This window comes from Chroicocephalus ridibundus, chromosome 11 (assembly GCF_963924245.1).
Source record: "Chroicocephalus ridibundus chromosome 11, bChrRid1.1, whole genome shotgun sequence".
NCBI classification, from domain to species: Eukaryota; Metazoa; Chordata; class Aves; order Charadriiformes; family Laridae; genus Chroicocephalus; species Chroicocephalus ridibundus.
The window spans coordinates 21,979,558-22,007,361 of NC_086294.1; the positions used below are offsets into that span (position 1 = coordinate 21,979,558).

The 27,804-nt window shown below is 47.7% G+C and overlaps 3 protein-coding genes across 14 annotated transcripts in view; 1 reads left to right on the forward strand and 2 right to left on the reverse strand.

The window, feature by feature from the left end:
• Window positions 1-1,438: 1,438 nt before the first annotated feature.
• Window positions 1,439-17,555, reverse strand: BRD8 (bromodomain containing 8). Of its 6 annotated transcripts, XR_010072876.1 has the most exons (23): window positions 17,471-17,555; window positions 17,083-17,179; window positions 16,318-16,387; window positions 15,254-15,303; window positions 14,023-14,145; window positions 13,798-13,878; window positions 13,275-13,339; window positions 12,565-12,701; window positions 11,915-12,130; window positions 10,487-10,631; window positions 9,131-9,340; window positions 8,431-8,711; window positions 7,473-7,928; window positions 7,021-7,114; window positions 6,760-6,806; window positions 6,192-6,406; window positions 5,790-5,882; window positions 5,518-5,586; window positions 4,654-4,831; window positions 3,859-3,996; window positions 2,992-3,036; window positions 2,214-2,390; window positions 1,439-1,839 (listed from the first exon to the last, which is right to left on the reverse strand). XR_010072876.1 is itself a non-coding variant. In XM_063348730.1 (22 exons), the coding sequence occupies exons 1-22, from the start codon at window positions 17,487-17,489 to the stop codon at window positions 1,780-1,782; spliced, it is 2,856 nt and encodes a 951-aa protein (XP_063204800.1). In that variant the 5' UTR covers window positions 17,490-17,555; the 3' UTR covers window positions 1,439-1,779. The 6 variants fall into 6 exon arrangements, 5 of the variants coding, with proteins under 5 accessions (XP_063204800.1, XP_063204797.1, XP_063204799.1 ...); XM_063348730.1 differs by lacking the exon at window positions 2,214-2,390 and having other exon boundaries at window positions 3,892-3,996; XM_063348727.1 differs by having other exon boundaries at window positions 1,439-2,390; window positions 3,892-3,996.
• A 32-nt stretch (window positions 17,556-17,587) lies between these two features.
• Window positions 17,588-26,648, forward strand: KIF20A (kinesin family member 20A). Of its 2 annotated transcripts, XM_063348734.1 has the most exons (19): window positions 17,588-17,843; window positions 18,253-18,428; window positions 18,899-18,988; window positions 19,120-19,239; window positions 19,699-19,837; window positions 19,913-20,100; window positions 20,183-20,324; window positions 20,983-21,183; window positions 21,425-21,536; window positions 21,636-21,707; window positions 22,258-22,401; window positions 22,483-22,648; window positions 22,906-23,070; window positions 23,748-23,887; window positions 23,978-24,080; window positions 24,739-24,946; window positions 25,332-25,423; window positions 25,721-25,858; window positions 26,376-26,648. In XM_063348734.1, exons 2-19 carry the CDS (start codon window positions 18,270-18,272, stop codon window positions 26,646-26,648), a joined length of 2,652 nt encoding a protein of 883 aa, XP_063204804.1. In that variant the 5' UTR covers window positions 17,588-17,843; window positions 18,253-18,269. The 2 variants fall into 2 exon arrangements, with proteins under 2 accessions (XP_063204804.1, XP_063204803.1); XM_063348733.1 differs by having other exon boundaries at window positions 17,588-18,428.
• Window positions 26,274-27,804, reverse strand: part of SFXN1 (sideroflexin 1) — a 50,694-nt gene continuing 49,163 nt past the window's right edge. For all 6 annotated transcript variants that reach the window (XM_063348749.1, XM_063348746.1, XM_063348745.1 and 3 more), the window contains one exon: window positions 26,274-27,086. In XM_063348749.1, the coding sequence (XP_063204819.1) occupies window positions 26,990-27,086 (97 nt within the window). In that variant the 3' untranslated portion in view covers window positions 26,274-26,989. The remainder of the gene's footprint in view (window positions 27,087-27,804) is intronic.

Sequence of the window (27,804 nt, forward strand, 5' to 3'; positions counted from 1 at the left end):
AATGAGCAGGAACACTTTCCACAGCAAAAGCAAGTTACTAGTGGGAATGACAGAAGTCCTCCCACGTGTGCAACTTCACTGTCTCAACACGGACAAAGACGGGGCAGAGGCGTTACAGAGGACACGCAGCCACTCTTCTCAGTGGCCGACAGTGAAAGGAGAGGGGGCAGTGATGACAATGCACCAAAGGAAATTCAATGTGGACGTCAATGTTTACTCCATGAGGGTGGGCAAGCACTGAAACCGAGTTGTCCAGAGAGGTTAGGGAATCTCCATCCTTGATTTTCAAAACTTGACTAGACGAGGTTCCGAGCAACCTGATCTACCTTTGAAGCTGGCCCTGCCTGGAGCAGCAGGTTGGACTAGATAAATGCTAAGAGGTCCCTTCCAACTTAAATTATCCCATAAAATACCAGAAACCAAAAGAAACCTGTAAGTTTTTGTGCTATGAACTTAACAACCTGTAATCTCCGGAAACCGAGGCCATAAAAATTCAAACCAGAAATTTGTTCCCAATTTCAGTAGTGAAACAAAATTAAGCAGTAAGCAAACCAAAGGATACACTTCTAGCATCAAATGATAGTATCAAAGGATACATCTCTAGCATCAATATAGAGTGACTCTTGGTGGAAATATACCCGAGCCAAACATGAGACTCCATACAGCAGGCTCAACCAATTTCAACACAAAACTTGTGAAAATCAAAGTAAGGTAAGAATCCCTCTGCTCTTAATCGCAATAACTCAAGTTTCCTGCAACTTGTGTCTCAGAGAGCTGCACCCTGTACACTACTCCCAGCTGCTGCAAGCATCGGGAAGGATAATGTTTGTTGGTTTTGGCTTTTTTTCCTCTGGAAGGTCATGGGGGCAGAAAATAGGCAAGCTCACAGGTCGTATGAGCAGAAAATAAGACGGCAACTTGAAAATTGTCACAGAGAACTTAAACCTCAGTTAACCGTCCATCTTGCCGAGGAAAAGAACTGTAATTTCCAGTAGAAAGAAGCAGTTCACAAGCTCAGATGTGAAACCAGGTACTGCTATGCCTACAGCTGCTGGAATCACAGATTTTCACTCTGACGAGCGTACCCTTTACGAATCTCTGGGGAAAGAACGTAAGGTTCAATATACCGGTATCTTAATGAAAACTCCAACAAGGCTGTTGAATACAACTTCTCATGGTTTTCTCATGGTTAGATCTCCTGTTCCATCACAGCAGTGCCATATTCTCACACACTTAAGCAGGGAACGTTCCCCTCCATCCAATTCCCATGATTAATGGATTGTCTCTAACGTCAAAGCTCTGCCATGCGTGTATGCTATATGGATAACTGGAAGAGAGTTATATTTGCAGATACTCAAGACAGGTATGCACGCTTGTACAAAAACAGAGTTCCTCACTGCGGAGAGATGCGATGCTCAGTACACTGCACACCGGACCCTGGATTTGTTCCCAGACTTTAATATACATACACATTTACACATCACTAGTAAAAATCTGTACACTTCACATTACAGTACATACGAGCCACCAGCTGCTAGCTAACACCAGAACACTGATGAAGCCCAAGACGACTGCCCTAAAACAGGCAGGGGGGCTAGTCTTCCCCTCCAGGGAATTTTCTTTGGGTTACACATTCCGACGACACACTGCTTTCCAGAGGGGCAAGCAAAGAAGGTGGTCCAGGTCCCAGAAATGGACCTGCAGCTTTTCTTCCTCTTCCAAGAGCTGTTAACCGCATCGTGCTTGCACTCCAGCTGGGCATGCCAGGTGCCTGCAGCATCATTTCTTCATCTTCATGTCTGCCTCGATGGCACAGCGACGCCCTCTGGTGCCGCCATCCTAGTCACAAGGCAAACAAAAAGAGTTAGTTATGCAACCCTACACACGAAACGCTTCCTCCAGCACTCGGGGAGGTAAGGAACTGTGCATCTGGCAACAACTTTTCATGCCTTCCAAACAGGAGAAAGGGAAGCTGTCCCTAAGAAGGCCTGGGGAGGCCTGCCTGCAGACCTGCCTAAAATTCACCCTGGGCACAGCACAGGCACTGGGATTTGCAGCATTTCTGTGCGCTGCTGGCAGCCAGGGCAGAGAGAGGCAACAAGGCTCTTGCCCAGACAGATGCTTTTGGAGCCTGCACAGTGCAGGCTTTCTCCTAAGTGGCAGATTCTAGCTTGGCTCTTAAGATGGGAAGAGGAAACTGCTGACTAACCTACCTTATCAGCTGCTGATCCCTACGGGAAGTGATCCTCCAGTTGAGTGACCCTGGCACTAGCTCCCTAGTTTCTCCGCACAGCTCCTTTCCATGAGCAGAAGGCGAGCTGAGAGCTTCCTTTGATCCGCTGCCCTCTCCCTCTGGCTGACATGCTGACTCTCCCGGAGTACTCCTCTGTCTTTAGATATGTGCGAGAGAAAAAAACAACTCTCCATCTTCCTCCCCTCTCTCCTCCCCGCAACTCAGAGACTTGGGGTTTTCCCAGAGGGAATATTTTTCCAAACACTTCCAGATCACCAGAGGCAGAGAACAAGGTATTTCTGCAGAGTATCTTATTTCCTTTCTGGACCACGAATGATAAAGGAGCACACGGCTGACTCCTCACTTTCCCAAGACCCTTTGTACTGTCTCGAATGTGCGGAAGGGGCAGCTGCATAAACACGAGAGATGCAAGAACTACAGTACGGCACCACTTGGTCTGTCTTCCCACTTACACGGAAAGAAAGCAGGAGAGACGTTGAGGAAAAAAGCAAAGGCAGATGACAAAACGAGAACACTTGGAACCAGAAGAAAAGAGTGAAGCCCCTCCCACTCACCCACGCTGAGAATAAAGAACGGAGATGTTTCTTCTCTAATGATCACAGTTGTACAGCCCGTTAAGTTAAACACACACCGCGGCAATGCTAAGGATGCTGTGACAGCGCAGTGATCACCCAGACAAGGAGCAGAGCACACTGCCAGCAGTACTGCAGTACCTGCTGGAGCCTTTCAATACTTACAAAGAGAGAGAGAAGGAAGGCAGGAGAGCCCATTGGCACACTGTCCTGTTAAAAGGCCAAACAGAAGGACTCATCAGATATCAGATACAGAGATGCACACACCACACAGAAGCACTGAGCCCACGCATGAGCATAGAGAAACATGTGCCCCGCTCCCCATCCCGCATGGCATCAGCCTTATGCAGCAGGAACATTAAAATGGACAAAAGAGGGATACTGCAAGAGTCAGAATGCTAGGAAAGGGATATTCCCTCCTCAGCCGTGGCAACGCCTGGTCTACCAAACAATTTCTGCACCGTGCAGTTGCCACCAGAACTAAGCAGGCGGTCCTTGCTGTCACAATGTTGTGTGCACCAGCTGAAAGCACTTGAGGCCACTTAATCAAGTCTGGATGTGTCTTCACATAAGGAAAAAACCAAACCAACCTACATGGCTATTAGTCCAGATCAGTGCAGAAGTCAAAGGTTCCCTGGTGTGTTTTACACAGCAAACCAGACTGGAGTGATTCCCTGGTTCTAAAAATCTAACTAGGAAGTGAAGAACACAGCAGAGGCTAGTCTTCTAATTCTCTACACCTTCACCTTCCTGCCACATCACGCCTCTTCCGATACTCTGTTCACTTCCCCACAGTTTTCATCACCTGTTTTTAAAAACAGGGAACAGAACTATTGGGATTACAGAAAAAAACCTCCCGAGACCTGCCTCTGGGATGACACACAGCTCCAGAGATGAAATCTCATCCATCGACACATTTAAAGAAAAATTTCTCCACATGAAAATCCCGGACCTACTGCAATCTCAAAGAACATTCTGCCTGTCTTTGGTATGGGAACTTCGTGCAGTATCTTGGGATTCTTCAAAACATACCAAGTGCCCTTCCACAGGGTGCAGCATTCTCACCTTCTCCGAAGCATCTTGCTTGCGAGTGGAGTCTCGCCCACGCAGGCTCTTTGCACTGATCCCTGACTCCGATGTTTGCATGATCAGCTGCGTGGCCAGAAATTGCTGCAAGAAAACCACACTCCGTTAAGATCCACAGGCAACACAAGCTCAGTTAGCGTGTGTCAGTGAACTATCACAAACCACAGACTGGGAATGATTGGGTCAGAGGCAGTTTCAGTTCCTTGTCTGCTGCTCAGAATAAGTTCCCCAATTTACCTCAGAAGCCACAAGTCCTGAGGAACTACAATACTCCAGTTCAAACTCTGTTAGCCCTGCCAGTTGGGACATCCTACTTCACAAGAAATTTTGAATGGCATATATTCACAGGACACTGTTCCACGGACACTTCACACCAGCATAAACCAGCACAGCCACCGAAAGAAGGAACCGCGTCCCCTGTCATTCACCGTTCTTGTTGCTTGTTTCTGTTCCTGAACCACACCCTGGTTCTTGCTGGCCTAAGCATTTCCCTGAAGGAAACTAGATTTGAAATTGGTCTGGGCTGAACCTAAAAAACATTTTGCTGCATTAGTTTTACCTTATCCACAATCCAGTTCACCACAAACACTTGATCTAGCACAAGAGATGCAGGAAAAGGTAGCACTACTTCATTCAAAGCCACTGTGAGTGAAACTGTGGTCTCACATCCAGAAGCCTTTCCCGTACCTACGGACCAAGGCAGATGCTCTGTCCTGCACTGGCCTCAGCTCAGTACTTTACCTGGATCTGCTCCAGGACGTCTCGCTGCATCTCCACAGCCATGTGGTACACATCATGGTCAGAGCTGTTGTACATAACTGCATTTTGAAACATCAGCATAATATCACGCTGGAACTCAGCTGTGGTTCGTATCAGACCATTCTCAATGTTCTTTTTGATGGTAGATAAATCCATTGGCCTATGAAAGAAATGCAGTCAAAACAGCAACAGAAATATTTATCACTTTCCCCACTCTCTTGTGAACAGCCCTTGGTCCATAACATTTCTCATTAGGCCATCTATTTAATTCAGCCAATAGGTTCTCCCCACACAGGCTGTGTTCCTGGGTACCAAGGTCTCAGGTCAGAAGACACAAGCCGTCCAGCAGTTACCATGAATGGTAACAATGGTGTGAGAGACGCCTCGGGAAAGGCATTTACGTTCTCCAGGCACCGCTGAAGGAGACACTAAGGAGCTTGAGCTGCAGCCACTGAACTGTTTAGGAGATTTCCAGGGCTACCAGGGGATTATGGTGAAGAGTCCACTACTCAGGACAGTAAAAAAATGCTGACTAAAGAAGATAGGTATTTGGAATTTCAAGGATTAAATCCTACCCTTGGATAGAAACTGAGAGAAGTAAACCAGTCACACACCACCTTACAGATAATGCTCTAGTAAGTCAGTGTACTTCACTCAAAGAGAGAGTTGTGTGAAGTCCCTTTTCTTGGGGAAACCTGTTTCTGACTGAATCACGCCAGAAAAAAAATAATTTTCCAAGTCTTGCAGTCTGCACAGCAGCCAGAAACTACATCGTTCCTGACAGAAATCCCTACACAAATATGCAAATATACAGAGCTCTAATGAGAGAAGACTGCTGAGACTCACCTCTGCACAATACTGTGGTAGCCTGGTGCTATATCGTCAGTTACGGGCTGCAGGAAGACGTTGGCGTACCTGCAGAGAGAAGGAGTCTGTTTAGGGGCTGTCCTTGCTGGTAAATATTTGTTTCATGCTCTCATGTTTATTCGTCTGCTACCAGTAACAATATGATTCATCATCTCCCGGTACCAAGACAGATGAGTCTCTGAGATGGGAGAGTGGAGACTTGTCTTGGATTAGTCACTTCTTTCTGCCAGTTCTCAAGATATCAAACTCACCTGTGATTAGCTGCTGCTCTCCAAACTAGCATGATGGCTTTCTTCCAGATCTTCTGGGCCTGTATTGCTTCCTGGTCCTCACTGCACACTGAGCTGGGAAGAAAAGAATAGGACTTCCTTCAGGAGTCTGCATACTGCCTCGGAGCAGAGACCTTACAGTTCATTTTGCCTTTGACATGCCTACGAAAATCCATGCCAAAGACAGCAAGAAAATAAAAGGGACCTGGTACTATGGCGCTGTCTGTACACTCGCACTTGTAAGCATGGAGAACCAGACAAATCATCAACAATTCCCGCTGCAGACCCACTGAGTCAGCAAAGCAGAAATGAAAATCCTACAGTCCCTCCACAAACTAGCCCGGGCTTTGCACCTGTGTGCCTGAGAGCTTCGCTGATACTCACAACTGTGAGGAGGCCGGGCTGCTGGGGATGGAGTCGGCGAGCGTGTGAGACTGCAAAGGTGCGTTATGGACACTGAAGCCATCATCGCTCTCACTCACAGGAGGTTCGTTATCCATCTCCGATAGATATCCCTCACCCTGATCTTCTTCTTTGGGTTCCTCCAAACTAGCAGCCTCACTGGCACCATCCTCATCATCCTCTTCACCCTGCCCATCCTGAAACACAGAGTTCATGAGCCTGCACAGCCAGCTAAAGCAGCAGCTCAGAGCCTCCAAAGCAACTATGGTTCTGCAAGCAAAGTCATTTTCTTGCTACGGCTGCTGCTAACTGTACAGGCACTTTCACAAAATCCTAGTCATTCTACCCTGCCCTGCCTCCCACTGCAGAAACAGAAACACACGCACAAACAGCTTTAGTGCCTGAACCGATCTCCCCTTTAGCTCCGACTTCCGACCGACCAATTCTCAGTGCAGAAAGCTGAATGCAAGCTTTGCTTTTCAGCACGTGAAGCAGCAGCAGTGAGATGTTACTAATAAACTCAAGATGACTACAACCAAGGCAGAATTACCTTCATCTGACTCCTAAACAGGGCTTGGGCCTCCTCCTTCATTGACTCTGTGAAAGAAAGAAAGAAGAGCAGAAAGGTTGATTCTCCAAAGCAGTCTTTCCCACACAAGCTCCTGCACCGATGCCTACTGCCCTGCAGTAATTACCACTGTTCCTACACATACCTTTTCTCCCTCCTCCCCAAAAAACCTGAACCAGATCACTGACATCTATCCAGCTAACAATGTTGCATGTAAAAGATTTCCTAGCTGAATTAAGTTACCTGACAGCTCAAATTTGTGCTGAACATCAGCCTGTGAGGAGTCTTCACTCACATTTGGGACTTGTGGAGGGGATGAATCATCATCAGGTGGGGTCTGGAGGGAAGAGAAATGCACAAATCTAGATGTTTGTGTCAGCTTACTTCAGTGAAGGTGTGGGCACATCTCACTCAGCCTGAGCTAACTGAATGCAACAAAGTTCCCTGAGCACCTTCCCAACAGCGATTCTGCACATGGGCGGGGGAAGATACATAAAGGTACTGCCTAAAGCAGAGCGCTTCTCTGCAGATCGAACAGATCAGCAGCACGACTCCCACAAAAACAGTCAAGGCACATTCATTGAAGGGTCACCTTCAACCCAGCAGTCATCCTTCCTCTAAACCTCTTTCCTACCTGCCACAACTGCTCCTTTCTTTCCCCACACCAGTTCCAGAGAGCCTCTCTACTCACATACCTCTATCTTCACTGTACTGTGCACTGCATCTTCTCCCTTGGCCGATTCTATCTCAATTTCAGAAGTCTCTGCTGCTGCTACAGCTGCTCTTTGATCCTCTTCTACCTCTTGACTTCTAAGCTCTGGTGTTTCTGTCGCTCTTGCAGCTGCTGGTACAGTTTCCTCAGAGCCCAGCTGATTCTGCTCCTGCTCTGCAGGTTCTGTCTTTATTTCCGATCCCAGCTCTCCAATGCCCATTAGGTCTCGAATTCCCTTTGCCTCTGGCTCCTCACACTCCAGTCTCTCCTGCTTCACAGTCACAGATACTTGGGGTATCTGGGCCTGTTTCTCATGCTCCTGACGAATTGAGTGTTCCCATGGGCCAGGCAGGGTCTGAGGGTCATCAGTATCTTCACAGAAAGAAGACAGAGCAGCTTCGACGACTGCTGCATCCAGAACTTCAGGGTGGTCATCTACCTTTATTGCCAAAACAAACACACAGCAGTGCAGGCTGAAGTCAGAAAGAGGGATTAAAAAAATATTCATGATACTTGGTAATGAGAAAACTGTGGAAAACCCGGTGTACTGGGTTTACAAAGTTGCCTTTCGCAGGCAGACCCGTATCACTCCCTGTGGGAGTCTCCTGTGGAGCTTCAGTTTCAGGAATACAGCACTCTTGGAAGTAAAGCAGGGCTCATTTGTCTGCCAGAGATGTGACCCAATCCCTACCCAACATGAGGTAGAAAAGAGATTCCTTTCTGCACTCTGAAGGAGCACCAGGCTAAATGTGGCAGATGGGCAGCAGTGGTGTCGTAGGATCATTTGCTATTGATCTGGACAACGATGGTTAAAAACGTGCATTTTGGAACAGTTACTTCGTACTTGTTTAAGCTATCTAAATTGGTGAACAGCGATCACTTGAGATTAACCAAACTAGATGTGGAGCAAAAGGCACTGGCACTCTGCTTTGCTCATTTACCTTGTCCTCAATGATGGCTATAATATTTCCAACTGTATCGAAGTCCAGCTCTTCCCCCGTATAGGACACTGCAATATCCATTTTCTCAGCCAAATCCAGGTCTTCTTTCCCATCTATGCAGTGATCTTTGGAAGACCCTGCAGTGCTGCCAGCCCCAGAACCCAGGCACTCTTTCTTGATGGAATCAATGATCATGGATATTTCACTGCTGTCCATGGATACTGTCACAGTATGGGAATCAGATACTGCCTCCATGGAAACACAGGCTTCTGGCTGGCTCACTGCACAAGGATGAGAATGACAATCAGAGACCGATCTGGAGAAGTCACGCCCACATAAACAAATACCGCAGTGGGTAAGACCAAGCACTAACCGCAAGTATCCCGGGTCCACCCACAACAGCATGGCTTAGGAAAATGAAAGACAATTATGGGTTTGCTTTCCCACAGTAGAGACAAAGTGAGATTCCAGCCCTTGAACCACAATCCAGCAACATACCATTAGCACCCCCACCCCCACCCAGCAAATCCTGTTTTAAACCATCTGTTTACTCCAGAGCCCAGCCATGACCGTCCTTTCAGCAAGGAGGGTGAGTCTGAGCTGATAAACGGCCAGCTGAGAGCTCGCTGGGTGCTGATCCCAAGGGAAGTTCTGCTTTCCAGCAGTGCATGACCTACGAGTGCGTAGTTCAGGAACGCACCTGTGGCTACGCTTTCTGGAGCTGCAGCTGGTGGCACAACGGATGGTGCTGACAGCGTGGGCATCATGACAATGGTTGCCTGAGGCACAGGCTCTACGGGGGGTGGCAGGAGCTTAGCTGGAGGTTCGCTGGCAACAGCGGAGAAGGAAGCAAGAGGTGAGGTGAACTGTGCAGGACCAGCTTCTAAAAGCCGGGAAAGCGTAGGAGCACCTAACAGAGAGTAGAAGGGAAAGGCACATGAGCAAGAAGCAGCCACCACTGAAGTCCACAAAGCCACCACTGGGCTCTTCACTGTCTGGTGGCTTCTTCTGGGAAAAGACACTGAGAAATACCTATAAACAGTCCCAAAAGCTATATGGAGAACCTGCACCAAAAACGCACAACTCCTTGTGTGTGCAGTCTGAGACAGGATCATGCAGAGTATGGGACACTGTGTTCAATGTAAGGGCTGGACAGGCTAAGCCACACATGCAGAGATGCCCTTCCAAAGGCTCATCCCAATACAATTACGGGAAATCTGAAAAACAGTGCCGAGAGAGCCACACAAGGTAAGCCAAGACAAACAGTCATCACAGGAGCTGGAAGGGAGCAGAGGGGATCTCTTTGCAGAGGTTTCCTGAAGAATTCCTCTTGTATCAAAGGTTGCCACACATCTTAGCTGTAACTTCCAGTCTGAATTTAACTGAACTGTCTGGATCAAATTAACAGGTCTTAAAGAATAGACAGGGATAACGAAAGTGAGATTATTTGTACGGAATTATATATGAATGAATGGCATAAATCCTCAGTTGCAGACAATGTGACTGCACCACTGGTTAGCAGTGCCTTTGGCAGGTTGCTCTGATGTGGGCCCATGCAAAGACCCTTGCACTGTCCCTCTCACCCCACTCTGTGGAACTTGCTCTGGAGCCCACAGTCCACTGTGGTCTAACCCTCAACAGCTCTCTAAACTAAAGCAGAGGTAAAGACACATGAGTCCTCCAGATTCACAGGGAGCTGTGGTTTGACACATTGGGAATCAGATACTAGACTAATTTTCCCCCAACTCCCCCTCAACTGACCCTTCCTTTCCACACTGAAATGCCTGGTGTCAAAACCGGAAAACTAGAACGCATGGACCAGGATCGAATCAAGTCTAATTGTTTCAGTAGTTCTAGATGAAGGCACTCTTTCTTCTGTAAGGATTAGATTATTCTTAAAAAAAAGTAGGGGAGAGAGTGACAGGGGTACAGAAATAGGAACATAACTCATAAATAAGCTAGGCTAGATGTCCTTTATCTCTCTCCAAAGAAAATTCATAGAATAGTCTGAAGGGACACCTGGAGGGAGAACTGTACAGGGAGAGTCCTGAGTTACCTGAAGCAGCAGGAGATGCAGGGACAGCACCAGGTGCCGACTGCATTTCCCCACTGTGCAGCACTGGAAGGACGCTTCCTACCTCCAGCAGGACTCCCGAGCTGTTCATGTGACCAGAAGCCACTGCCATTTCGCTTTCACCAACCTGCCAAAGAGGACACAGCTGAAGTTCCTGGAGAAACCATCACACCAGTGATTCTCTGCCAGATAGGCACCTTCATGAATATGTCCATCATTTGCTGTCTCAGCATTTCTTCTGGGCTTTTTGTCCCGTCTACTCCCTGCCTGAGGCCCCTTATGCCAGTGCACAACATGACACCCTGAAACTAGTTGTTATTCTTCAGCTACGACACAGCTGCCGTGCCACCTTCTTTTGAAGTTAGGCCAAATACGTCATTTGCTCTACGTTCGTTCCTCTGCTCAAGGATCTCACAATCCTTTAAACGTACCAGCCTGAGTATCCAGATACACCCCTGAGATGGCATGGAATTATCCCTTATTTTGAGCTGAGGGAAAATGAAGCACCAAGATGGAAAGTAACTCTATCAAAGGCCACACAGTAAACCTGTGATGGACCTTGAAGCAGATATAAAACAGTCCTGCTGGTAGAATGAAAACCCAGTCTTTCACACCCATCATCTTTCCTGTGTTACATTGCACCCTGCAAACACAGAACCCATGCACCATTTACCCGAGCTAACAAATAGAAAAGACCCCATATCTGACTACTAGAAAGTCAACAGCAATACTCCTATTCCATCACACAAGCACTAACACGGGGAATTCGTGCCACAGGCAGGCTGATGGCTGCCATTTTCAGACTGGGCTCTGAACGGTGTCAGCAGTGGTTGCCCTCCTGAGACTTCCAGAGTCTCTAACACCACAAAGGTCAAAATGGCTTGTCATCACAGTGATTTCAGTAACTGTCTACAACTACGAGAAGACTGAAGCACTTCAACATCGGCCATAAACCCCATTAAAGGACTGCGTACTCCTGTGCTAAGACCCATTACAAATATTGAAACTCAACTTCCTGCCAATACGTAAAGACGAATTGTGAGCCCAAAGTAGGTATCACGAAGAACACCTCCATGGAGACCACTCAGGATGATGCTGACTAACACGCCCCCTCCCCTGGGGAAAACAATTTCCCCTAGCAAAACCTGCAACTCCAACTCCTTACAACTGAAGGGAGACAGCCAGTCCTGTGTGCTGAACGAATCCTGCAGTCCTGCGCCCACAGGACTGCTGGGAAAGGGTCCCATCTCCGTGGCTCACAGGGGTAATTATTTCTCTCAGATATCACTTCTGTTGGGACTGTCACAAAAACTATGTTTTTAAGAAGCCTTTGCAGCTCCCCCTTTTTCAGTGGGAGAGTCTGGAGCAAATTGTTTGTGTGCTTGCATATATGAGCAGAGAGCTCCATACCAGCCTGGGGCTTGTGGGCAGGAGACTGCCCTTCTTCAGCAGCTCTGAGAGCAGAGGGGAAGGAGGCGGAGTTGCTTTTTGTCCTAGCATCTTTTTCTGGGGTGAATCATCAGTGACTGGGGTCATGGGGGCATCCAGGGGAGCAGAGCCTGGAGGGGTGTCAGGGATTCCAATGAAGGAGGCAACTGGGGTGCTGGGCAATGTCCCTGGAGTGACCTGAGAAAGAGAAAAACCACACTGTTCAAAGCCACACTCCACCACACGGACTAGCCCCACTTGCTCCTTCCCCCAAGAGCATTGATCCAGCACACCACAGACACCTACTCCATTCACTCGCTACACCTACTCCAGGCATATGCTTTCACCCTTTCCCTGCCCTGGAGTGCCATTGCCCAGGCACACACAGAAGACTGCCTGGACAACCCACTGACGCCCCTACATAGCCTTTGATCCGGGCGCCTGATCATCACAGACATGGAAGAGGACACGTATCTCGAGCAGCACTGTACATCAGCCACACTAAAGCACTACCACAGCGAAAAGTCTGCAAAACAAGGCAAAGGCTTCTCCCCAGGCTCTTGTTCCATGATGGACACGGAGCCCCACGACCCAAGCTGGTCTTCCCCTCTTACCACGGGAAGCATCCTTACCCCTGGACTGGCCTCATCCACAGCGGGCTGAGACAGATCTCCCAGAGCATATTCTCCCCCAGGGGAGGTTGAGCCTGCAGGGGAGCGAACCATCACACCCGTTAATCGTCGTGGCGGATTCTTAATGGCCTGACGAGCTGGAAGAGAACAGAAAAAATAAGTGAGATTCCCTGACTCCATCTTGGACAGTCCCCGAGAGTTACCTCTGACTTTATCCTAAAGAACCCTAAGAAAGCAATTTATATTGTAGGAATTTCTTGCACCACACCAGGCTCAGTTCACAAATAATACAGCTGGGTATTCATCACCTCCCAGCACTGGCAGTTTAGTTCACTGAATTGTCCCAAGAATTAGAAATTAATTAAACACTCAGAACAAATCTCTCTTCCTTTTATCTTCAGACAACAGTAAAACTACAGGGAAAATTAAAGGGGTGAAAAGCCTGACATTCTAGCAGAGAGTTCCTGCTAATCCTGCCTTCTCTTAGATATACCTTTTCTACAGAATTTGTTCCCTTCTCAGAAGACTCTGCATTTTGCCCTGTTACAAATAACAGTACTGGAAAGAGAGTATCATCTTTCTTTCTAACTCCTAGGGTCAAGGAATTCTTCCTGAACAGGTCTTAACAGGACTTAAGTATTTCCCAAATGTTCCTAAGAACATACGCATCTCTCTCTGAGGAGGAGTAAAGCAGCTCATTTCCAGCTTACCCTGATAAGCAGCATCTGTAGCCTTCCTCTTGACTTCTGCCTCCTCCTCTTCCATTTTTTTCTTTCTGTATACAGAACCAAAACCTACTGTCACACAGCGTCCCACTTCCCTTAGTTCCTCCTGCAGTTTACTGACCCCCAGCCCATTATCTCCAGACAACAGTGACCGGCCTGTGGGGACTGAGGCTCAAACCCTCTGAGGAGGGAAGCAGAGTCAGAGGCCAGTCAGAGAACACCACACCTGGCAGAAAATCTCACTTCCAGCTGATTATCAAAACGGAGGAGGCAAGCACAACATTGCAAGCCATCACCAAGCTCTCCACTGAGAAACTCCAAACGATGTTCCACACAAGCTGGTGCCCCCCAATCTAAACTAAGTCTGCCCTCCGAGGCCAAAGCATCTGCCCAGCTGCCCTGTTTCTCTCTCCCAGTGAACGTGGAGCCAGAGGTGTCTGACAAACACAGTGACAGGCAACTACAATCTCAGAAGAAAGCACAAGATGGAAATAATTAAATAACCCACATCATAATCTCATTGCACAGCTCCTCCAGTCTGTTATCCATGTGTCCAGCCTGGATCAGCTCTGCATCCTTCTTGAGTTGCCTGTAATCAGAAAATCTTCTTACTCACTCATCACTGAACAATACGTCCTAAGCAGCATTTTCACCCCAAGCTCCATCCCACTTAGGCCTCTTTTTCAAGACGGGACTCTCAGGTGCACCACAGCTTAATGGCTCTGCAACACACCTGTATTTCTCCTGTGTTTCTTTAATAATTTTCTTCAACTCCTCAACTCGTTCTGCAGTCAGTTTCCGCACAATAACATCTTCCACAGTTTCCACAACTTCTCCCTTCTCACCACGTTTTCTCCTATACAAAAGAGGAAAACTAAACAGTTCAGACAGGAAACACAGTACTCTCTACATAAATGGCTGCTGTCGTCATTCCTGATACAAGCATGCACAAAAAAAATAATCAACCTCCTCTTCCAGTTTCTCTTAAATGATATTGGACAGCACGATGTTCAAACAATCTCTTCTGAAAAGTTTAGCTAATTCCTAAATGTACCCAGTGTTAAAGACTTCAGGAATAGAACAATGATACAAGCCCACTGCAAATTCTCAACCTGAAAAAAATCAATCATTCAACTTCAGAGAAGATTCTTAGTACCCATGAACAAACATCTATTTTTTTTTCCTCAATAACTCTATTAAGTCCTTTGTCCTTGCGACTCTAGTGCTGAAGATCATTCATCACTATCGCAAACAAGTATTACTTTTAAACATCCTGCCTTTAATTTAATTTGACTTGATATGAAGTCTGAAACCAAAACGCGTGGATTTAGGAGTGATAAATATCTGAGACCACAAAGCTGTTGTGATAGCATTGATAAGAAAATTATAAGAAACCACTGCAAAACAGAGATGAACACAGAACATTTCCCTTCTCACAACCCCTTCTCTACCCCTATTCTGAATGATAATTTTATGTGCAAAGCTTCTGATCAATAAGACTAAAATGTAGTGTTTTATTCCAGCCAAATAAATGTTTCTTTTTGCTGCATTAAGTCCTCAAATTCACACCACAACTCTTACAAATGGAGCTGTGGCAAAGGGGCCCCAATTACCCTGCCACGTATTGCAATGACATACATTGTAGTAGCATATGGAAGACACTAATAAGTACACGGTGACCAGTTTTAGAACCATGTAATACTGAAATACTTGGGTCTTATGAAAAAAAGGAGACAAGATAAGGAAATACGGGAAACAACTTCTAAAAAATACCCTGGGCTTGCCAATCTCCCCCACCTGCCATACCCTGATCCCGCTGTTCACCCACGCCCGCTATCACAACTGAATTTCCTCATTCCTGTGCGCTCCTTTTGGGAGGAGCGCTATCAAGTCCTTTGCTGTAAGAACTAACAAGTCCACCCAAAATTCCTGCAGACCGCACTTGCTTCAGACTTTGTACTCACTTAGGGGTCTCTGTAGTCTCCAAGAGCTCTGAATACTGAGATGCACAGTGCTAAGAAGAAACAAAGAAAGTCAGAGGATGATGAAGAGTCAGCATCAGCAAACGCCTATCAACAAAGCCTACAGGGCACTTACTCCTATTTCAGAGGTCTAATGCTTTATGAACATAACGGACAGCCTTCTCCAGCATTTCCCCCACGGCTATAACTTAGTGTAGCTCAAAGGGAGGAAGCATATCCACTCTTTCACTCTCGCACTGCCCAGGCTGATCTTCAAAACAAAGCTAAAGAACAGACGCTCCCAATTAACAATTTAGAAATCAAAGCAACAACGATTAGAAAAACTGTAGCTGTAACATTTCCGTCTGTGAACACAAACCAAAAATATTTCAATGGTGAAGACAAAATATCGTTATATCAAGGCCAGTTTCATAGCTTAACAGAAACAGCAAGCAACATAAAAACCTCAGCTTCTCCTCCCTTGATTCTCTTAATCTCTTTCTGTCCCTTATACAACAAAAATCCCAGGCGCTTGCCAAACAGCAGGACACACCAAAATACATGGGCATCCACAAATTCCTGGGGCAAGGAATGCCACAGCTTAATTACTTGCCTGGTGAAGAACAATCTCTTTTGGTTTGCTTTGAACCTGTCTCCTGTTAGTCTTACTTAACATACTCTAAATCTTGTACTGGACAAAGCACTGAACGATTAATCCTTACTCATCCTCAAGATGCCACTTCTGATTGTGCAGACATCTGTTCTATTCCTGTTACTTATCTCGTTTTTACGTTAAGGGTTCTACCTTACTTAGCCATCCCTTACAAGGAAGCTGTTTCACATATTTGATCATCCTCGTCTTTTTCTTAACTTTACCCAACTGTACTGTAAGCTCTAATTTAATTTCAGAAACAGGAAGAAGTATTTAATCTAATTTAAAGGAAATTGATTTTTTAAAAATTAGTTTTGCTATCTTTTTTAAAAAACAAGAAATACATCCTCTTAGGCAGCTTACATATCCCATGCAGAATTTGCTCGTTTCCAAGATTCAAGTGTCAGTATCTCACCTTTTGGGAAAACCAGTCTGGTGGGCGTCCTGGCTCTGCAAAAGGTTTGATAGCTCTGCTGACTGAGACCCTACAGAGAGAAATGGTACGTCACTGTCAACTTACTTTCTTCCCCAACCAACACACAGAGAAAAGACGCTGACCTGTCTTGACATTCAGCACTGAATAGCCCCCATAAACACAATAAACATGACAAAACAGAATTGTTACATTTGGGAATTATTCAAGTACAGGCTTTGGACTAAAAAATATTTGCCTGCTCCTAATAAACAACAGCTTCACTTCCTTGCTTTGGAAAGCAAGTTTCTAGCTTCTGATGATATTATGTGTGAGCATTATGTCTCCACAAAAACTTTACTTTGGTGAGGAGAAAAAGGCAGCAAAACAGAGTTGTAAGTGCAGAAGCAACACACAGGAGTCTTGTTATCACATATCCTTCTTGACTACAACTCACGTCTTCCAATTTATGTTGGAATAAAGTTAGTCTTTGTTCTGATTAACACACTTCTGTGTTCACGTGGTAGTTACGAAAGAAGCCAAAGGATTGTCAAGGTATGCCTGTAACATCTTATCTTTGGTGGCCCAACGTTGTTTTGTACAGAGAGCGCACAGAAAGCGGAAGTGTTTATGATGAACCCAGCCAACCGGCACGGTGAAAAGCCACACACCGGTACGGCACACAGCCCTGGGAGCGGGCCCGGTGCCTGTGCGCACCGAAGGCGGAGCAGCACCGGGACAGGCCCCTCGCCGCGACCCCTCCCTTACCAGTTCTGGTCCCCGCTCCGCATGACGGAGGAGGCCAGGCAGAGCTTCTCGCGGATGGACCAGGGCTCCGTGGGGCCGGCGCTCAGCAGCTTGTGCTCTGCCGGGAGAGGGGAGGGAGTGCAGGGGCCCGCCGCGCCGGGAGCGCCCCCGCCCCGCCTCCCTAGCCCCGCCCCCTCCCCCCGCCACACACCTGTAGCCCCGCCCCTCCCCGCGTCCGTTGGCCCCACCCTCCCTCGCGCCACCGTAGGCCCCGCCCCCTCCCTTCGGCCCCGCTCAATTCTCCTCAGGAAGTTCCCCTGCTCCCTCCCCACCGCTCCGGCCCCGCCGCCGCTCCCTCTCCGCCGCCCACCCGGTCCCCGCCGCCTCTCCCGACGGGCCCCGCACTCACTGCCCGTCCCCGCCGCCATCTTCCCCTCCCGGCCCGAGGGACGGGGGGCGGAGCCGCGCGCAAAGCCCGCCGGGAGGCGCGCGCGCACTCCCCGCCCTCCCCGGGCACGCCGGGCAGGGGGGCGGGGACAGAGGGCTCAGGCCCCGCCCCCTCTGCCCCACGGCGGGCGCTGATTGGCGGCCGCGCGGGCGCGGGTCCTCATTGGCGGAGCGGGCGGGCGGCGAGGTTTGAAACCCCAACAGTAGGCGCCGTGCGGCCGCGAGGTGGGCTCGAGGCGGCGGCGCGTCTGTGCGGGGAGCGGGGGCCCTCCAACGTGAGGGGGGGAAAGCGGTGGTGGCCATTTCGTGTTCGTGCGGAGAGGAGCTGTGTGTCGGTCGGTGTGGGTGCGGGCAGGCCCCGCGCGGTGGTCTCCGGGGGCGGGTGCTGTGGGGGGCGGCCTGTGTGGAGCTCTGTGGGGGGGTGCCGTGTGGTGGCCTCTGTACGGGTTGCGCCTGTGGGGTCCCGTGTGTTGGGGAGGGCCCTGCGTGATGGTGTCTGTGCGCACGGGGGGAGCTCAGTGCGGCGGTCCGTGCGTGTCGGTGGTGGTGAGCGTGCGCTTGCAGCGGCACCCTCTGTATGAGCGCGCAGGGAGGCTGCCGAGCGCGTCTGTGTGCTGTGGGGAACGGCTGGGTGCGGTATGGGCAGGCTGTTTGTAGTGGGGCGTGTGTGCGGGGAGCAAAGCCGGGACTCCCAGCAGACCGCTGTAACATTGCCCTATCCTCACTGTGCCCCTCTATCTCCAGGAGCTGTGTGAGACGCCATGGCGCAAGCACTTGCCTCACCAGGGCTGTTCTCTGATGATGATATTGCAGCCTCCCCTGTCCTCGAATCCACAGCAACAGGGTTTGGGGCTGATGTGTGCAAGGACCTGCTGCCGGAGTTCTCTGCCATCTCTCCAAATGTGGAGGGCTCCCAGCAGGTAAGGCTGGAGCTCTTCTGTCACAAACAGAGCAGTATTTTGAGTTGTGGCTGTCTCTGTACAAAGGTGCTGTGATGCAGGGCCAACAGAAGCTCCTCATAAGAGGCTAGAACAAAATGTTGCGTTGTGGGGAGCAGCTCTTGTTGTGAGCACTGTACTATGAAGGGCACAGTCAGTAAGTGCCTCTTAACATGATGCCCCTTAGTGTGGCACTTGGTCTGGGGGCTGGTTTTGGTGCCAGGTCTTCAGGTTGTTGATCTGTTTCACTAGATAAACAAAAGAAATGCTGGTGTGCCTGGAAATGCCTAAGAAAGCTTCTGGCATTGCTGGGGATTTTGGAACCAGAGTTACTGAGTACTAGTCAGGGTAGCCCCCATGCGTGTTCCATGCTGTGGTTCCTGTTTGTGTTCCAACAGATGTGTGTGTACTGCCTCTCTAGCTACCACATTTAACCTGTGCTGCTTTTGCAGTCTGTAGCTGAAGACAATGATGGAAAACTAAAGGTATATCTGAGAGTCCGACCCCTGAAACCTACAGAAGTAGAAAAAGGGGAAGACCAGGTGAGACACTGAATGAAGCAGTCTCTGAGCTGGTTGCCTGTGTGCCTGCTGGGAGATGCCATTATCCTTTGCTGTTTATGCTATGGCCTCTTGTAAGCCCCTGTGGTGATAAGGTTTTATTTGTTCTTCAGGGCTGTGTCTGCATTGAGAATTCAGAGACCCTTCTTCTAAAAGCCCCTAAGGACTCCTTCACCATGCGGAGCACAGAACGTGGAGTGGGACAAGCAGCACACAGATTCTCTTTCACCCAGGTAGGTAACTGGGACAAACAATCCATCTGGAAATTTTTCAAGCTTAAACCAGCCTTACAGTTTGAAAAGCTGGCTTAGTAATACACACTGATTCCAATGTACTGTGTGAATTATGTAGTCTCGTACAATCCTCTCAAGTTTGTTTCTATTGCTGTTTCCTTAGTTTTTCTCTTTTTAAGCTGATCCTGAGCACTTTTTCATCAGCAAATGCCAAACTTGTTTTACTCACGAGGCTCTAAACACGCTAGAGGCTGTAGGATATCAGATGTTACTGGATTAAGCAAGCAAATGGCTTGTTCTTGTAGGGAGCTTGGACTGGAATTACTGGTGTGTCTGTCGGTCATGATGCGGGGGTAGTGGAGGGAGCAAAGGACTACATAGTATCACTTGAACAACCATCAGCAATCAAAAGATAGGAAAGATCTACATGAGACCACTTTTCACGTGTCTTGTTTGCAGATCTTTGGACCAGATGTGGGGCAGAAATCGTTCTTTGATGAGACAATGAAGCAGGTGGTAAAGGATGTCTTGAATGGACAGAACTGGCTGGTTTACACCTATGGGATCACCAATTCAGGGAAGACTCACACTATTCAGGGTAAGGAAAGCACCAGTTGTTAGTAGCCTGTTGAGGGAGTTGTCTGCTTCTACACGTGAATCCTCTGTTCTTCAGGCAGCAACAAAGACGGGGGGATTCTGCCTCGCTCCTTAGCGGTCATCTTCAACAGTGTGGGGGACCGGCTGTACCAAGCCATGGATCTGAAGCCTTCCCTCTCCAGTGAGGTGATCTGGCTGGACAGCAGGCAGGTGCGACACGAAGAGGCCAAGAAGCAGACCATGCTGCAAGGGGGCCAGTGGGAGGTAAGCACGCAGCTTCTCGGAGGTTTAACAACAATAGGAAAAGGGTGGTGCCATGCTACATGGTCATGTTGTTTCCTTCCAGGAGGAGCTGTTAACGCCAATGAAGAGGAGTCATAGTGCCGAATCTCAGCTCCAGGCCACCACCAGTGGCAGTTTTGACAGTGGAGTTGCTGGCCTCTCCTCATCTAGCCAACTCACCAACCATTCAGACATCCAGACAGAAGGTATGTCTGGAAGTCTGCTGCGCACTATCTGCTGCTCGTTGGAAGACAGGGAGAGAGAGGGTGATGGCTATTTAGAGACTGTGTTGAGGGCAAGGGAGCAAAGGTGCTGTAGTTTCACAGCTTTTCCTTTGAAAGATAAGGATGTGGAGGCTGAAGACCTCTGTACTTATGTTTTGCCAACGTATGAAGACCTTACCACTGCATAAAAACTCAAGCCTTGTGAAATGAAAAGTTACTTGATAGTCACTTACTCGATGCATGGGGTATGGTTACTGACTGGCTGAATGCCGTGCAAAGGGGCAGCTGGGAAGCAGGGTGTTAAAGTGCCGTGTTGCACTGAGCACTTGTGCTCAGGCTTTCGAACCGAGGAACTGCTAGCTGACTAGGTACCCAGAAGCATGGAGTGGCTGAGGTAACAAGGAGTAAAACTTTACACTGGGAAGAGTTCTTGTCCTTACACAAAGGAGGATACTGTCAAAGGAAACGTCAGGCTGACTGGCGACAGGTATTAGTGTAGGCCCATATGGGAGGAGGTCTACAGAACAGACGAGTCTGGGGTAATGCTCCTGCTGAAGAGATACCTCAGTCTATAGCCAAACCATTCAGGTTGCACCTGTGAAAAGCTGCAATCATGACTCTTCTTTTATCTTTCCCCCAGAAACGGGCCCTCACTGGGCTGATTTGGATCGTGTTTCACTCACCAACACAGGAGATGTGCAGTTCTCCATCTGGGTCTCCTTCTTTGAGATTTACAATGAGTTAATCTATGACTTGTTAGAACGAGCTTCACCTGGTCACAACCGCAAGAGGCAGACGCTGCGGCTCTGCGAAGACCAGACTGGCAACCCCTATGTGAAAGGTAGATTTGCCTGAAAAGTGTTTCCAGTGGTTTGCTAGGTGGATTGTACCTGAGGTGGGTGGGTGACTTAGCAGTGATGAGCTGGGGAGCATGGTGTCCTCTGTGGCCCCTCAGAGGTCTAGATTACATGGATGTTAAGTTTGTTGACGTCAGGGAAATGCAATGGTGAAGTTGGGGCCAAGAGAACTATTTTTCTGCCAGTCTCCTAACTGCCTTGCCCAATGTGTGCCTGCTTTTCCAGATCTGAACTGGATCAACGTCCGTGATGCCGACGAGGCCTGGAAACTTCTGAAACTGGGTCGGAAAAACCAGAGTTTTGCTAGCACCTACATGAACCAGAACTCCAGTCGCAGGTCTGAAGGGGGAGGGGGGTTGTTTAGGTAAAAATACAATTCTGAGGGGCTTTTAAAGGTTGCATTTCCCTTTTAAAATATCTGCATGTTTCCTTACAGTCACAGTGTCTTCTCCATTCGGATTCTGCACTTGCAAAGAGGTGGCAGTGAAGTTGTTCCAAAAATCAGCGAGTAAGTTTCATGCTGTCTAGGATCTGGGGGTGTTCTCTGTGGATTCAACTTTCCTGTCTCTCTTGTTGTGGGTATGGGAAGTATCTTGAGGAAGGTCTTGTTGAAAGTGCTTTAAAGGAGTAGATGTTCCCACTCTTAAGTCTTGGAACTCACTGAGGAGTTTGTGAGGAGTACTGCAAAGTACAACTTGAGGCAGTTCTCAGGCTTTTTGACTGAAGGGAAATGTGAGTAACTCTGCACTTGCAGCAGGGCGGATTTGAGTGCTGCTGACGCCTGTTCCTGGGATGTGGTTATCTGGAAATGGGTTGGCTCGGTACCTAGGGAGCAACTGTCCTGAGGACTAGTAAAGGATCATTGAACTTGACACTGCAAAGCTCACGTTGGTGTTACCTTGTGTAACCCCTACATTTAGGGTAGACCCTTCTGTCCAGCAATAGCCCATACACGGGAAGGTGAGCAGGGCAGACACCACAGGGTGTCTGAATTCTAAACCTGGACAGAACAGGACAAACCTAGCAGGTCATGTGAGTGTCACCTGCGCTCTTTTCAGGTTATCCCTGTGTGACCTTGCGGGGTCAGAGCGCTGCAAAGACCAGAAAAGCGGGGACCGAATGAAAGAAGCAAACAACATCAATACCTCCCTCCACACACTGGGTCGCTGTATTGCTGCCCTGCGCCAGAACCAGCAGTCCAAGTGAGTATCCAGAAGTCCATAGGGAGCATGTGGGGAGACTGTTTTGCTTTCCCATGGGCTCACTCTTGTCTCTCCCCATAGATCGAAGCAGACTGTGGTTCCCTTCCGGGACAGCAAGCTAACCCGTGTGTTCCAGGGTTTCTTCACTGGACGTGGGCGCTCTTGCATGATTGTCAACATCAATCAGTGCGCATCTACATACGATGAAACTCTGTATGTAGCCAAGTTCTCAGCCATTGCCAGCCAGGTAAGTAGGACACACAGCAGGATCATGGCACGCTCGGGATATACTCTGTTTCTGTCAGAATGGGCCCCTTTCCATGACAAGACGGGGGGAATGCTTGCAAGCCTTCCTTATGCTTCTCCAGTGGATTATTACCTTTACAGTTATCTCCAGATTTTGCTAAATTAAAAGGGTTGACAGGTTGCAGAGAAGTACTGTGTTCAAAGACTACACAACTTCCAGGCTTTTTGGACTAGTACTGATGGCCTTTTTCCCTTTAGCTTGTTCAGGCGCCTCCCACAAAGCTGAGACTTCCATCTATCCAATCAATCATCAAAGAGCACAACAGGCGAACCAGCCAGGGTCTAGAGCCAGCGGCAAAGGAAGAAGAGGAATCAGAAGAGGATGGTGAGGATGAAGCAGATGTCACCATGTATGAGAAGGAGGTGGGTTGTGATTTGTTTTACAGCTTTTATGAATAGAGAGGGAAGAACGTGACTGTTGGCTTTGTCGTTGGGAGGTCTGGCTGGAGCTCAGCACCAGACCAAGAGATGACAGAGATCCTCAGAAGGATATGGGACCCAGAAAATTCAGATCTATGAGGAAACCATCCCACAATTGGTCTAAATCTGAAGCACATGCTTAAATTAGAAACGCTTTTCATCTGTGGAATAGGGACAGTAAGAGCTTGGGTGTAGATCTATAATCCCTACTCTGCAAGGGAAATCTAGAGATCAGAAAACATACAAAACAAATGGCTAAACTAATTGAGGAAAAATAACCAAACTTCCTAGATACTCAAAGTGTCCAGCTGCAATAACTGAAAGATAAAAGATGGAAGTCGTATACCTACAGAGACTTGAGTTGTAATGTGCTGAGGCAGCAAATCCCTGGGCAGTGCAGTAGGGGAAGCTGCTCTGGAGACAGCTCCACATGGAGTGCAATGTTTAAGCCACCTCATGGAAAAGGGATTAAGAGCAAACCTGGCAACTTCTCTTTCCAAGTGACTAAAAGAATCTTAAACCAACATTACCCCAGCCTACGTCTATGGGATCAGCTAACAACTTCTAGGTCTTAATTCCATTGTGAGGTGGGTGCAATGGAGTTTCCGTCCTTCTTGCAGGACTTGTTGCGCGTAGTGGAAGCTGCACGAGAGCTGCTGGTGCAAGAGCGGCGGGACAAGCTGCAGCTAGAAATGCGCCTCCGTGAGGAGATCTGCAATGAAATGTGGGAGCGCATGCAACGGAAGGAGCAATGGTGCAGGTACAGCTTATGCTGATCTCTCTGCTCAGGGTGAGCTGCAGCACCAAGAACTGCCAGACCCTGACATGTAGATGTTTGCTCCCTTTGTAGCCAGTATGTGGACACTCAGGAGCGGATGCTGGAGGAACTGTATGAGGATAAACTGAATAACCTGAAAGAGTCGCTAACCGACTATTACCAGGAGGAGATCCAGGTTTGTTCAGGGCAATGGAATGACATCAGGAAAGTGGCAGTGGGTTGGGAGAGGACTCAGGATACTTGAGTCCACGAAAGTGACTTATGCAAACTGAGAGGAAAAATTTTGCTTTTTGTGGTATTTCTTGTGATGATACTTGAGAGCGTGATCTGCAATTTTTGCTTCTTGTCTTCTGCTTTATGTAATTCACCAGGCTTTCTCATTTTCAGCCGTTAATCTACAAGCTGATGTGCAGCCATTCTGACTCTTCTGTTTGGTCAGCATGGTTCTCTCCCCTTTTACTCTTTTCGGTAGTGGCCTGCTTTGCACTCTTCAGACTAACACAAGTTCTGTGAATTTCTCCTCTTTAGTTATGACGGGTATAGCCTGTCTGTTTTCCATGCTATGGCATTCGAGTGGCCTCTGGGACTTGTTGCAGACCTCTCAGAAAATGCCAACTTTCAAAAAAATTTCTTGTCTTTAGAGGCTGGAAAAAAGTGGTTTAGGCTCACAGGAAATGGGTTCACTGTTTTCAGTTAAAGGACATTAAAGGCTGGGTCCAATGTGTGAAATGTGTGATTGAGAGAGTCTCCTGGAAGACAGACATTGAAAGTTTCAGAAAAGCTGTGTTAAAGAAATCTTGTTTGAATATTTGAACAAACTTGCTTTTCTTAAGGAGCGTGATGAGAAGATTGAGGAGCTCCAAGTTGCCCTACAGGAGGCAAAACAAAAATTGGAGAGCCTGGAGGCTAAGCAAAAGGACTCGGGGCAAGGCTTGCGTCGATCCAAGCGAGTGGCCACCTCATGCGCTCTGCAACAGGAGCTGGCAGATACTAAAGCCAAACTGGAGCAATGTCAAATGGAGTTAAATACCACAAATGCAGGTAAGGCAGGCGCTGCACTGGCTCTCAAGTACGCCTGAGCAATCCTCGCAGAGGGCTAGTGATGCCTTTTTTCAGTAGGGTACACTGGATTCAGACATCCTGAAACCACTGTTCAGAGTTGTAGATAGGAATGTGCTGGATGGACAGGGTTTCACTTCATTTTCACAAGAAAATGGATTTTAGGGCAGGATCCATCTCCCTGTTCAAATCCTGAAGTCCCTCTGTGTAACTGAAAGGAAGAAGGCTGGACTGTTTGTGCATGTGTGCACAAACTCAAAGCTTGTCTCAGCTTGCCTGTGGCAGCTTGTCTCAATGAAGTCCTGACTTCAGAAAAAGGGGAAGCTTAGGGATGTACTGTTGGTCACTGCTTTTTGTCTGTTCCTAGAGTTGTGCAAGTACCAGAAGTTACTGGAGCCACCTCCCTCTGCCAGAGCCATTACTGTGGATGTAGACAGGAAGCTGGAGGATGGACAGAAGGTAACTCCATCTCTGCGTTGCAGAAAGGAACATTTGCAGGGCAAAGTGGTTGCCGGTTTAAACAGTGTTTTGGAGCTGCTGTCTCCAGGTTGTTTGTAAACAAATGGCTGAAGTTGAAATGGGTCTGTTGAAAACAAACCCTTATGAGAGATGTGGAAGGTTCTGGTCTCTGATGCCAGCACACCTCACTCAGAGGGGATCCTCCCTTAGTACTGCATGTCTGAGTTACCCTGGAACGGCTTTGCTTGCAGAACCATGTCAAAGCTAGCTGTTGGACTAAACTTCTCTCTCCTGTAGAATGTCAGATTGCTGCGTTCAGAATTACAAAAACTTGGGGAGTCTCTTCAGTCTGCAGAGAGGGCGTGCTGCCACAGCACAAGCGCAGGGAAACTTCGAGAAGCCCTCTGTACGTGCGATGACATTCTGGCTAGACAGGTAACGTGTCTGTGGGTTGCAGGGGGATTTAGTCTGTGCCCTTTGCCCTTATCAGAGTAACCTAGGATCTTGCAGCTGCAAATAGAAATGACTTATTCTCCAGACACACATCCTCTATTACATTAGGAAGCTATATTGCTCACTTTTTCAGTGCCTGAGTCACTGCATATTCAGCTCTCCAAAGGAGAACCAAGTTGTTCCTGTGCAGTTAACTGACAGCCTGCACTTAAAGTAGGAGAATTCAGAGTTCTTGCTTCTGTATTCGCTTCACTCCATCCCAGTTGCTATGGCAGTGTGTTTGCAGCACAATGGATTCAGCTTCTTCCTAGCCTCACTGTCCCTATTTTATTATTGAACCGCTACACTGGTGACAGCAGAAGCTGTTATGCATGGCCTTATTTAACACACCAGTTAGTGAATTTTGGCAAAGGCAGTTTATTCTCTTCCGTTCACAGTAACCAGGGAGTTACGAAACTTGTCGTATCTCTATATATATATATTGCCTTCCCTTTCTCAGGACCAGACACTGGCAGAACTACAGAACAACATGATGCTGGTAAAACTAGACCTGCGGAAGAAAGCCGCTTGTATTGCTGAACAGTATCACACGGTGCAGAAGCTCCAGGCTCCTCCAACATCTACCTTAAAGAAACGGTTCTGTTCCAACAGAGAAAACCTCCAACCTAATCAGCCTCCTGGGAAAAAGCCCTTCCTGCACAACCTTCTCTCTTGTTCAGCGGCCCGGCCCGGTGCTGGCAGAGGCTGGCAACTTCGCTCAGTTGCTCAATGACTTTTCACAGAGATCCCTGCCCCGCTATTACTGGGAACAGGTGCCAAATCCAATATAATAGCATCTCTTTTTCTTTGTGTGCTGGTTTATTGTTATTGTAGCTGCTTGAGAGCTTATGTAAACACTTTTAGATATATATGGTTAAACTTTTAATTGATACCAAAGTGGACAAAACGACCTTCTGTAATTTAAACAATACAATGAGGAAACTCTTTAAATATAAAATAATGCAGATGACAAAGTTGCTTAACAAAAGTTGTTTAACACCTTCAACTATGTGGGCACATAATTAAAAATAAGTTCGCAAGATCCTCCTTGAAAGATATTTTCCCTTCCTTGCATTATAATCCTTTATTAAAGTATACTCGTTCTAGGTCAGGGCTGTTCTCTCGGATCTTGGCTTGCAGTTCTGGCTCCAAGCGTGTTACAGACATAGAACTAAGCAAAAGAAACAGTAAAATAGTTATATATGACAAGCACTTGAATGTAAAATAAGATGGACAATGCATCCAGTCAAACTTCCTTGTTTTTTTAAGTTCTTATGAGGGAATCATGCTCACGGACCAAATGAATCCCTGCTTAAAAGGCAGCAATCCAGAAATAGCTGTTGCTACTGCCATGAGGGTCACTTCAGGAGGGGCACGTTCTCAAATGCAGTTTAAGGTCTAACCTTGCTATGAACTGGAGAGCCAGGGCTGAATGAAGAACTGTACTGCGCTTGCTCTGCTCGTTTGTGCAGTCAGCTCCAGGGAGCCTAGTGACACACACTTACACGGCTCTACCCTGTGCCAGGCAGGGAAACGCACGGTGTCACGACTGCTTTGTTGTACTCAAATGATTGCCCTGGATAAGAACTAGGTATTGCTTTCTGGAAGTCAAAAGCTCAATATTTTAACAAAGCTCCAGCTTGCATTGTTTAAGCTTGTCAAGCTTAGACAACCACTAATAACGCAAGAGGAATAGTTTAGTTGAGTTTAGTTTACCATGTACTGCACATTCAGCTAACTTTGTTTGTATGGGATCCATCCAAGTTTCATTATGATTTAAGCTATAATGAATATTGTTTCTAAGACAGTTTACAGTACTGAACTACCTGTGTATTGATGAAAAATAATAATCAAGTGCTGTTCTGTATAACCAAAGGCCTTTCCAGCTG